The 12,014-nt window shown below is 36.1% G+C and overlaps 1 protein-coding gene and 1 long non-coding RNA gene across 12 annotated transcripts in view; one reads left to right on the plus strand and one right to left on the minus strand.

The window, feature by feature from the left end:
- The window catches only part of LOC125325819, a 50,995-nt gene that overhangs the window by 29,900 nt on the left and 9,081 nt on the right, over positions 1–12,014 (plus strand). For all 7 annotated transcript variants that reach the window (XR_007203564.1, XR_007203558.1, XR_007203560.1 and 4 more), the window contains 3 exons: positions 640–756; positions 3,897–4,001; positions 8,390–8,539. This is a non-coding gene — a long non-coding RNA (uncharacterized LOC125325819). The remainder of the gene's footprint in view (positions 1–639; positions 757–3,896; positions 4,002–8,389; positions 8,540–12,014) is intronic.
- The window catches only part of IL15 (interleukin 15), a 31,419-nt gene continuing 20,892 nt past the window's right edge, over positions 1,488–12,014 (minus strand). For 4 of the 5 annotated variants that reach the window (XM_048303296.1, XM_048303297.1, XM_048303300.1 and 1 more), the window contains 6 exons: positions 3,901–4,010; positions 3,395–3,476; positions 3,201–3,242; positions 2,521–2,580; positions 2,221–2,364; positions 1,488–1,693 (listed from right to left, as the gene is read on the minus strand). In XM_048303296.1, the coding sequence (XP_048159253.1) occupies positions 1,580–1,693; positions 2,221–2,364; positions 2,521–2,580; positions 3,201–3,242; positions 3,395–3,476; positions 3,901–4,010 (552 nt within the window). In that variant the 3' untranslated portion in view covers positions 1,488–1,579. The remainder of the gene's footprint in view (positions 1,694–2,220; positions 2,365–2,520; positions 2,581–3,200; positions 3,243–3,394; positions 3,477–3,900; positions 4,011–12,014) is intronic. The other variant, XM_048303299.1, reaches the window with a different exon arrangement.

Consider the following 12,014-nt stretch of genomic DNA (forward strand, 5'->3'; position numbering starts at 1 on the left):
CTCTTTTCATTCCAGAATATGCACCTGGACCAGGTGGAGGTAAAATGAAATAAAAGGGATATGGCCAGTGTCCAACAGAAAGTGGCTAACAGGGTGACAAGCTGAGGGGTCACAGACTTAGCAATATTTTTTGAAAAGACAAATTCACAGTATTTAAAATATTTGCCACTGGTAAATATGTTAGTGAAAAACAAAATAAAATTAATCAGTAAATTTATTTTCAAAATGGTCAAGATAAAGAAAACTCTGAGCAAAGCAGCTCTTTGGTTCTCCCATCATGAGTATAATGCTGCTCTCTCAAAGCTAGAAATAAGGAAAGTCCCTTTATCTCTTTGACTGAAGTTGTAACTTGGTGTTACCTTTCCTGTGCATATGACATCAGGAAGGGAAATCATATTCAGTGCATACTGAATTAAGGAAAAATTTAAAATGTAGGACCATTTTATCTCATCCAAACTACGTAATAAACACTTCCGTTGTTGATGTTTTGTGGTGGCAAATAATTTATTTATTTTGTGATATGTCTACTAGTGATTAATGCTGACATCAATGTGCTTATAAATTTACCAACCTGTCTGTCTACAAGTCCCCTGGAAGATGACATCCCACATGCTCACATTTATGTTCTTCCTCTTGCAGTTTACTGGAGATTCATCTCCTCAGAGTGCTAAAGATTAACTGTTGGGAGCATCCCCACAATAAGAGAGAAGCAGACAGTGTGTTTGCTGCCATAATGAGATTGAGACTTCCTTCCTGGTAAGTGGACAGCTGAATGACTCAGCCATTTATCAGTTGAAGATAGAGAAATGGAAGTGCCTGGAGAAAAGAATTACTTATTATGGATGGCAGCTGGTATGACATGGATATGAATCATGAGGAAAGCAGTTAGTTTAGAAAGAGCCCAAAGAAGACTGGGAAACATAGCAGAGATACCAGAGGACAGCTGACTGCATTGAGTCATAGAAAAACAGTTAAGATTTCCAGTAACTGGTCAAAAGTGATTTGTGCCTTCAAAGTTCTTTCCCAAAAGGAGACTAAAGTTACGAACCCTACTTCACAGGAAAGATTTCTACCACATAGTTTTGGGGTTTTTTTAAGTGCATAAAAGACTTGGTCACCTCCTTTGTTCAGAGAATGAAATTAACATTCCTTTGGTTGAAATTTCAATTGAAATCTTTGGTAACTGATAAAGGAGTTGTAGTCATTACATTAATGAATAAAGTCACGTTAGACGTAACAAATGAAGGAACAAAACATGTCATTGGACAGCAGAACCAAGCACCAGCTTTACCTTCTGTGAGAAGACTGGAGATAATTTTTAATGCCCTTATGCTAGCATTGTACCAAAGGGGGAAAGGGCAAGGAAGAGTCTTTAAATAAATATTCTAACTTTTGACTTTGAGTTCTTGAGTAGAAGAAGTAATTGATTTTACCTGAAAACCACAATGGAAATAGATATACTAAGAGACAGCCAAGAGGATTGTAAATTGTGCTCTTTTTCCAGTTTATTTTTGGTGATAATCTAATTTCTCTGAAGATGTTCATGTAAGAATCTTGTTTCCCAGCTTGCGTCTTTTGGTCAGTGTTTGCAATCCCTCTGTATAACCTTTACAAAATTCTGTACAAATTCTGCAAAATTTTTTTCTTCATATTCTTCACATTCTTTGCATTTTTCTGATTTTGTGGAAGTCAACTGAAAAACAAAATGCAAATAATAAAGCAGGATACTGATCCATTTGTCCTGACAGAGAATTAATTTTTTTGCCTTCTTTTTGGGAAGAATTCCAATGCAGATAATGGCTACAGAAATCATTAGTGGAGGTTTCCATGGTCATTATGGTCTGTGCAGTTCCTGGCTTACTTTTTGAATAGGATCATCTTTGAGATGTGCATCACTTCAGTGAAGGATGCAAATGACTGTCCCTCTGAAAATTAGGATACTTTTCTGCATATGTCTAATATATCTGACTTCAGGTTCTGAAGCTGCAAACTGTCATTTATACACACACATTCGAACACCCTGACATATGTATGCATGCACAAAAGTATTTGCTTTGATGGGAATCCTGAAAGTGCTTTTCTAAAAACCACTTAGGTCTGATTTTTCATTGTTACATGTGCAGGTTATTGGAATCTCACTAGTTTTCATCTCTACCATCCCACTCTTTATGTAAAAAAGAGGTATTTCTGCCTTTTTTCCAGACTGTTGGTGTTACTTACCTTATTTTTTTCAAAGCTTTCATTTCCATTTTTCCATATGTTCCATACATCCTGTGTTTTACTACAATTTTTGATACGACATTCTTGAATAATCACTGCTGTCTCTAAGAAAAAGCACCTCATTACAAGTTCTTGGCATTCTTCCTGAAAAAAAAAAAATGCAGTTGCAATAGTTTTATGATTAAAAAGCAATAAGCGAATGTAGGACATAATTTATGATATAATTTAAAACACAAGTATGATATAAGTGAGATATAATCTAAGATAAAATCAGCCACAAAGTGGCTGAATTTTACTTACTGGGCATCTTTTCTTACTGTTCAAATACATTTGAATATCTGCAGAGATGCACTGTGAAAGCTAAGAACAAAAAGGCCAAGCAGTTTGCTAAGATGAGGTGAAACAGTGTCTTAGTGAAGAACATAGGAAAATAATTAATTAGGATAGGAACCTGGCATATAACTAAACATAGTGAAATTAAATTGATATTATTCTTAGTAGTTTTAACACTTTAACTCAGAGATCTGAATTCAGAATGGGTAAGGAGGTCATGCTCCCTTAAATTACAAATGAATACCAGCATTATTTTAGCATTTGATAAAATATTTTTGAATCATGCAATCACAGAATAGTTTGGGTTGGAAGGGACCTTAAAGATACTGTACTTCCAATCTCTCTGCTATGCCCAGGGACTCCTTTCTGTAGGCCAGGTTGCTCAAAGCCCTGTCCAACATGGCCTTGATCATCTTTTTTAATTGATTAATTTTAGTAGCAGATGACTAAATGAAAATAATTAATACCTGCTTGCATAATTTATCATAGGCACTTTGGTTAGAAAAACTATTTATTCCAAGGCAATTTATTTGATTTTAGACACAGTTATCAAATTAGAACAAGCCTGGTTTAGGAGAAATTTTCTAGTAAGGAAATGAAGCCATGACATTAAACATTACTTGTGGTCATAAGTGAAGTTTACTTACATCCTCATCTGCGTTTGCAGTGTATAAACTGACATCAATATCCTACAAGAAAACAAGATTTGGAATTAGGAACATTAGCTAACAAACACCATCCCTTTCCCTCTCCCTCTCCCTCGCACTTCTTAGCTGAGTACAGCGCTAAATATTTGATTATCTTCTTCTATGATTAAATGCTGACTGTTTTATGAACTTACTTTGGATGTCTTGATCCTCTCCAAATCTTCCAGAACTGCTGCCCACTTGCAACGACCTGCTTCTGTCTTTGGTACATAAGCACTAGAACAGAAGAGAAACAGTGACCATTAGGCTAAACAGGAGGTGTCTACCATGTTTATGCTGAAAAAGAGAGTCAGCATTCTAAGGTACTACAGATACATTGTTTACATGTGTAGATACATATGGTAAATGTTTGGGGCAAGCAAGCATATTTGACAAATCATAAAATCACATAGATACATAAAAACTCCATCTCACGTCACACACTGTATAAACAATGTGGGGTTTTTAAAATGCCAGATTTATAGAACATAATGCAAGAGAAAAGTTCAATTACGTGATGTAAAATACCTAAAATTTTTTTAAAGTGTAAAAATAAAATTCTAAATCCACTCTCTGAAGTGACTGGAGACAAATGACAGCTGTGATAGTAAACATAAATCATTTGTAGTTACTGTCTGATTGACATTGACTTTGTAGTTACCACAGGAAGAAGATGATTAGTCCCATCCCATTCTTTAAAAGGCAAAAGCAATGGCTGTTCAGAAGCCGATACAGCTGATACTGCAGACAAGCACTTTTCAGGTGTGTATTCTGAAAGACAACCAAGGTGATACCTTGTCACAATCTGATTGCACAGAATTTTGCTTTAGTACTGACTTAATTAACCAATTTGCCAAGACATCCAATAAAGACAAGACACTGTTGTGTGTAGCTGGAAAGACCAAGTGATTTGTAGCTTGGAGAAATACATAATCTCTACCAAAGAGCTGGTAGAAAATCATGCTGAAGGCACACTGCGAAAACCTGAACTCATTCTGGGCTCCCTATTTATTTGTCTGTTCATACTGCAGGCTGCAGTTCAATGCAGAGGCAGTATTAAAGAACTTTTGTTTTCCACCTCTCCCCTGGCTACCATTTGTCACCCAAATTCAATGAATTACCTACAACATTAATTCCAATATTGTGGTTGCATATATGTGAGACTCTGCATTGAACGCATCAAATGCTATAGTTATGTGTATAATTATTAAATATAATATTTAGATAGAGTATATACTTACATTTCTTTACACAGTGTATGTGTGTCTAATAGTGGGCAGTGATGCATTTAAGAATTTCCTCAGTGGAGTTTGGCAACTGGAAATAAGGAGAAGCTGTGAGAAGCTGTGCATTGTCCACCAAGAAACATTTCCCTGTGCACAGCCTGGTAACCTTTGTTGCAAAGTCACAAGCCCTTTGATTTAAGCTGATTAAGTTCCCTCACAGGCTTAGGTTAATTATCTACTGCAGTGCAGTGGTTTTGGTCCAAGATTTTATTCCTTAATATACACGCAATACTTTATAACTGACTCAAAGTTCTTTAGCAGCTGTTTATTTACATGCAAACTTGCAAGTAAATATTTTTAAATGGACCAGAGAACATAATAAAACAAGAGCTAGCACTCTGTAGTGGTAAAAATATCCAAATGGGAGGTTGATCCATGCACTGTCAGTATTGCAGCTCACTTGCTGAAAGCCACCTTAGTAAAGCAGACCCAGGAGAATAATCATCATGTGTGACAGGACATCTGGAGAGTATTTGTAACAAATATTTGCTACTCTTTTAAACAGAAAATGCTTTAAATACATTGTAATTATTGTGTTTCCAAGTCCCAAAGATATAGCTGAAATAGCATAATTACCTAATCCTACATAAATTTCCACATCCCATAATGCGAAGCAGTGTCAGCCCCTTTTATCCCCTTTGCTTGTCCAAAATCTGTTAAATAAGAGCTATGTAAATGAATGATTGTATGACAATCTAAACTGCAGTAAGGACAGAGCAAGTAACACCTCCTACATCTTCTGAACAATTTCCATATGGAAGATGCTGTGTTATGGTCAGCCAAAGTAGGTCCACAAGCAAGGCTAAACCTGTCACTGCTTCCACAATGAATGGAAATTGAAAATATGTGAGTACTAAACCCAAAATATTAAGTACTTATACACATATATTTTTCAAATGTACAGGAAAGCAATGGAAAGTAATTATTAACTTCTTGGATATGGTCAAAAGAGCTAAATCATTTTGCTACAGTATGACAGAAAGGCTTTAACCTTTCTACAGTTAAAATTGATTTGAAATTGCCATGTTATTTCTTTTGGGTTTGGGTTTTGTTTGGGTTTTTTTGTTAAATATGCATACTAACTGCTTTGATTTGATACGCTCATCCTTAGAAAATAACCTATTTTTGTTGGATTTGGGGTATTTTTTATTATTATTATTTAAGTGAAGTTCAGAAATAGCCCTATGGGGAAACTCCAAGTGCATTTAAAGAAATTTTACACCTGGTTGGTGGACACAGCTGAAGAAAACATGTTTTAACCCCAAATTCTACGAAAATACTTTTAAGTATACTAGAAATATTTTACAGTAGCTAAACATTTTTATCGTTCTACAAGCCAGTTTTTATCAAATGAGATGAGGTGGCAACAAATTAAAATATGAAAGATGGGTCCATAAACACAAACCAACTTTGTAATTTATAATTAGTGTTATGGGTCCTTAAAAAGCAGCTTTGAGAGGGAGTCCCAGTCCAAATGCATTGTCAAATTTATGCTGCAGAACAAAGTGTTCATGGTGAGGAAATAATATATTATAATATCTAGTGAATAACGGACCAGGGTTATCAGTAGTTTGTTATTTCTGTCCTGTTTTTAATAATTGTTCATTGTAATGACACCAGAACACTGTGTTCTTAATGATTAAATGTCATTGTCTGCATCTTTGGTTTTCTTAAATGTGGTAGGTAACTAATAAAATTATAATTGCTAACGTAAAATAGATGCTTAGTTTTTAGGAGTAATACAAATCTTGTACTGATTATAAATATGTGAAAAATATACTACATGCATACTCTAAAGGGTACTCCATTTGTTCATAAAGAGGCTTTAATTTCAACTACATCCCCCAACACATTCCTTTCATAAATGCAGGGCCATTTTCTACTTGAATTTCTTGATTCTTTCATCCAAACTATTATTCAACTACAGAAGTATTGCTAGCCGGCTTAGAAGCTTTGACAAATGCTCTCCTGCCTTGAAAACATAATGTTGTAATGTAAAAATTCTCTTTGCATAATGTCTGGTTTTGATTTCTTACTCTGTGTAATCATTAACCAATTACTCTCTGTCTTCATTACACCTCTGGTATTTACCCATGTGAACATTGGAAAAGGGAGTAGCTCGTATTTATGGACATAAATATTTTTATCTGTAGCTTGTGTCCTGATTACTTGCTACTCTAAAGATTAAAGCCTTTGGAAATGAATATATGCTCTTCCAAAAAAATCAATTATGATATACACAGTAATGTTTGGGAAAGGAATGCTGGTTTTTAATAACTAATTTAAATTAAGCACTTTAAGAGCAGTTACCTCTGAGTGATACCTAAGATACAGTGCTATTGTTCTTCTCTTTAAAGAAGCAAATGTATAAGCAAATGAAAAAACTTTTCTTTAACAAAGCAGAAAACAGCCAATGATTTTGCTGGTTTAGCTGTCACAGAAACAATAATCTAAGTTAGTCAAAAGAAAATACTCATGGCTTTTTACAGTATTTAAGTCACATGTGATGGAAAATAGAGACAGTTAAAATTACATGTTTCTGCCTATACACCACATGTCTAAACTTCTTTATTAATATTTGCTTATAAATTTCTCCTTGAATCCTTGAGATGAGATATTCATAAGTAAGAAAGTTTATTTCCTGGCCATGCCATTTGGTGCTATTGGCAAAGGTCTTCTCTTTTCTCTCCTTATTTTGAACTGATTTTTATTCTTTATTTATATCTTTATTCCTCATCTGCTTCCTTGTTCTTGAAAACAAGTGAGCGGAAACATACAATGTACTTAGATCTTATGAGGGATTTAGAAACTGGTGATAATATTTTCAGTTTCTATGGGAAAAAGGGAACTGTCTACTGCCAGTGTTTTCTTCATGACTGTATCACACACGTGGCTCAGACCTCAATATGTTCCCCCTGCTAGAACTTTATGTCCACTTCCTTCAAAATCCTGGTATGTCCTGACAACCTTTCACTATTTGCAGAAAACTCTCGCCTATAAAAAACCCCAGAGCCCTGAAGTCTAACCTTCTTAATTTTTGGCTACTCTCAGATTTTCTGTAACTTCCTGACTTCTAGCACACAGCTTTTTTCCTTGATCAGCCCTTTCCTTTCCTTGTTCCCATGGGCAAATCAGCCTTCTCAAAAACCTCTCTCGTAACAACCTATTTTCCCATTTCTTGTCTTCATTCTGTAGTGCAATAGACTTCTTACACATTATTTACCCCATTTTAGTCAGTCTCGTCTTCTCCCCTGTTCTACAATACGTGTCCTCAGCATTTTCTCTTTGGCTTCTTGTGCAGCAAAGTACTTCAAATCTTCTTTTCTCTGTTACTGTTGCAAATTTCCCTCTAAAATTGTACCCTCACCTCCAGCTCTCTCCAGTCCTTTTACTGAGCAACATCTCATGCATAAAGTAGGGGTCTTTTTAGATCCCTATTCAAGTACTGTCTACATCATGCAGAGCTGAGTTTTACACCCACTCATTTGAATTGTTGCAGCAATTCTTCTTCAGTGTTTCTTTTGTCACAATAATTAGAACCTCCTTTAGAGAACTCTGCCTCCTCCCCCAACAAAATCTCACCCTGTGGCTCTTGTTCTGCTGTCCTCTGCTTGTTGGCTCTACTAACTAATTGTTCTGTCGTCTTGCTCTAGTACAATTAATTACCTTCAAGGGGACAAGTGCCAAGTAGCTGCACAACTAGAGCACTGTATCTGTTTAAGGTTGTGCATTGTGCTTAATACTAGAGCACATTCTCTCTGCTCAGAAGCATACAGAATGTCAGAGTCCATAAGACTGTGAAGAAAATCAGATTTTTTTCCCTAGTCTTGTACCAAAAGAACATTCTTTTTTACTTTTTTTCAGGGGAGAAGCCATGGAGAGAAAAGATTTCATAAACTAATGGAAGTGACTGGAAGAGGAATGGAGCCCATAAAGAAAGCAGTACTTCCGAAGTAGACAGATGTTTCCATATTGAGCTCTTAAATAAGTAATTTTGAAATCAAATTTTCATGGGTAAGTTTTAGAGGAAAGACATGTTCTTAGTGCCTTGTCACGGAGTAAATGCTGGAAAACACTGAAAGTCAAAGGAGCAGACTCACTGAAGAATCTCTCTGCTCTTTCATTCCTAAGTTCCTTTAGGCTTCTTACAGGAAACAACCAAAGGGAAACAAACAAGAAAAGCCCTGAATGTGAATTAGTATCAGAATGTAATTATTCAAATTGAATTCAGAGATAAAGACAGAGAACCACACTAATGTTCTCTGAGACAATGAGAAACTCTGGCACAGATGCTACCTACAGGTACAGCCCTCAAACACACTTTGAGGGTGAATTTATTTGCGTATCAGGAATTTTTTATATCAACAGAAAGAAGTAATACAAGTAATATTTACTTATGATGGGATCTAGTACCAGGACCTTAAATTCTTTTCCAATTTCTACAGATTAGTTCCATCTACCAAAGAAACTTATTTTACATCTCTGGTTACTTCTGAATACCATTTGATGCCACAGCTACTAAAGAGTTGCTTCTATGCTATCATGGTGCCTGAATCCATTTAGTTCCTCTTCTCTCTTCCTACCAATCTTTGCACAGAAGCCTAGGAAATCTGCCCTCAAGCTCCACCAGGTGTTATCAGCAGCTCTTCGCCTCAAGGTTTGAAGGCGAAGAGTGAGCTTTCCATGCTTCTGTCTGGCTTTTACTTACTGATCCAGAAAGGAAGACAGTGGAATTACTAGGTCTTAAACTGAATCATATGGCTGCATGCTTGTCTGGCTAAGAGCCAAACCATGCCTTGGATTGTTAAGTCTTCAAGCTTTTATGACATTAAGTGCTTTTTTAGAAGTTTTGTATTTAGCTAGAGTTAGGCTGGCTAAAGCATTTTTCTCAGCATTAAAACTGGTTATTCTTTAAATATGATTCCTATTCGGTTACTTCCCTTTCACCTCCCTCCCCCGAGAACTACAGCTTTCCTTGTTTTTGTTGTATAGTGGTGACTGTCTTGTGGAGTACTATCCTACATGGTTTATTCTGCTTGTATTAGAGTAGTGCTAACCTTCAAGAGTATTCTCAGTAGTCAGCATGGCAGGAGACTCTCTCAGTTTAATCACATTTTGTATTTATATGTTCTTTGTTTGCTTAAGTAGTTCTTCCTCCTGACAGTCCTTCCTTCTCCTGTATGCTCTTGCTAATTGGCATTTACACTAGAGAGTAAAGTTTACAATGCCTGTTTGAAAATTTTGCCAAAAGGTCACAGAGTCATTGCTATTCCACTCAGTAACTTAAACATCAGAACCTGAAATTTAAGAAGTTAAATATTTCCTTTGGCCTTTTTTTTCCTGCAAAACAGGCTTCAGGCCCAGAGCTCAGACCATTGCCTAGTGAAGGTGTGTCCGGTACCTGGCTATAGACCTTATATTTGCCAGATGGCAAAATCCAGCCAGAAAAGAATGCTTCTTTCTCTTTACCTCCTTCCATGCAATGTCAGTCTTTTCAAGGTATCAATCACTCCTCAAATTGTGAAAGATCAATTTAATGTTTTCTTGATGCAAGGATATTTGATATTAATGCTAGGTTAGCTTGACAAACACGATGATTGACACAGAAGACTCCCCAAGTTTTTCTAGAGGCAAAATTAATTTAGCTCAAACACACAGTAAAGAAAACGTACATAGCAAAAAACTCATTTGTAGGGCACAGATGGTTAGATTTGACCATTTATCCCCAAATTATACCCTTCAGGATGCAATATGCAATAATTAGTTAAAAGGCCTTTCAGAATAAGTTCTCACAGATTAATAAGCAGTGAAAATAACAGGAGATTCAAAGTGTAAAGGACATTAATAAAACACACAAAATAGAGCCAGAACTAAAGTTTGTTTAGCAAAATGTGTCCTGATCTATATGTTTGATATTAGGCACTCCTTGTAAATATTATTTGTGATATTTTTATCGTAACAACAAATACCCAACAGGGAATGAGCACACAATTATGGAGGAAATTTTTGTGCCTTTAGGGGTAACATGTTAACATCTAAAACAGTATTAAACATGGAAACTTAAACAGCAAAAAAATATAAATGATGTCATACTGATGCATATAATTGGAAACTCTGAGACCATAAAAATAGTTATTACAGGAACAACTGCTGGACAAATGTAGTGGGGGGGGGAGTCCCGGGAGCAGGAGAATCCAGCCAGAGTCACGATACGAACACCGATACGATTTGAGCATCGTGCCCCCATTTTATTATTCGGTTACCCCAAGTTATACTTTTTCCAAAGCTCACGCCCCTTTCCCATGAGAAAGCCTCTAAGCAGCGGGGGAGCTGACCAGTGTATGCCTTTTCCCAAGGCTGTTCAAGGCTGCCGGCTAGCAGGTGCCTTGCAAGCCTGCTTTCAGCCTGAGGCCCCATCAGGGTTACTTCTGCAGCAGCCCTGGGACGCCCAAGCTCTCCTGGGGTATCCTATATTCCACAAGGAATCCCTCTACAGACAAATAATATTTCATCCTTAGCAAAATACTCAGCTTAAACACTGTGAATAATACCATATACTAATAGAGGTCCATAACACACTTGTAATAGATAAAAGACTAAAAATAGCAAATGGAATTCTCAAAATTGTGAAGTAAGGCAGTATTTTCAGAGCTTTTTTAAAAACAAGAATTATAATCTGTGGCCCTCTTTTACAGTGATACTTCTACTGGAATTTGCTGGATCCTGAATTAAAGAGGCAGGATGCAGTTTGAAACACTCTACTTTTTCTTCCGCTCTTAATCTTCTTTAAAGAGCAGAATGGAATCCTAATATGTGACAATTGCCATAGCTTTCCTGAAACCAATGAAATTTTAATTTCCAGAGTTGTTGAGAATTTGACCAAAATATTAACCAAAGAAAAACAGATTCATTGAACAACTGAGGAAGCAGCACACAACCACTGTTAGCAGATCAACAGGCAGAAAAAACCAGAATCAGGATTCTAAGAAGAACAAAGTGTCACTACTACAGATTTATTTCATAGGATAGGCAGAGAAAAGAAAAGAAAATTTGGAAAACCAATTATTTCTGCTTTATGTTACTTTAAATCATGTACAAATAACAATGTAATAGGATTTACAGCAACAGGACAATCATTCTTAGTCTCTTGTCTTTGGATACAGGAGAAACTATTATTGGAAAAGCTTTAGTGTGTGTGCTACAGAAACCTCCCCCTTTCATGTAAATTTTGAATGTCTTTTTGTGGAATGTAGCCACTGTGAGCTTGCACACTGGTCCACTTTTTTCTATATGTAACAGGGGCTGAGTGCAATACAGTAGGTCTCAATATTTGAGATTTCTTCAATTTATATGAATGATGATTTTCCCTTTACTTCCTGGCAGCCAAACCCAAAATGAATAGAGGAATGGAAGAAGCTGCGTGTTTGCAAAATAATGAGACCTAATGCAACACTAAATTATATTAAGCTGGTTTCTGTACTGTAGCTCT

This window comes from Corvus hawaiiensis, chromosome 5 (assembly GCF_020740725.1).
Source record: "Corvus hawaiiensis isolate bCorHaw1 chromosome 5, bCorHaw1.pri.cur, whole genome shotgun sequence".
NCBI lineage: Eukaryota > Metazoa > Chordata > Aves > Passeriformes > Corvidae > Corvus > Corvus hawaiiensis.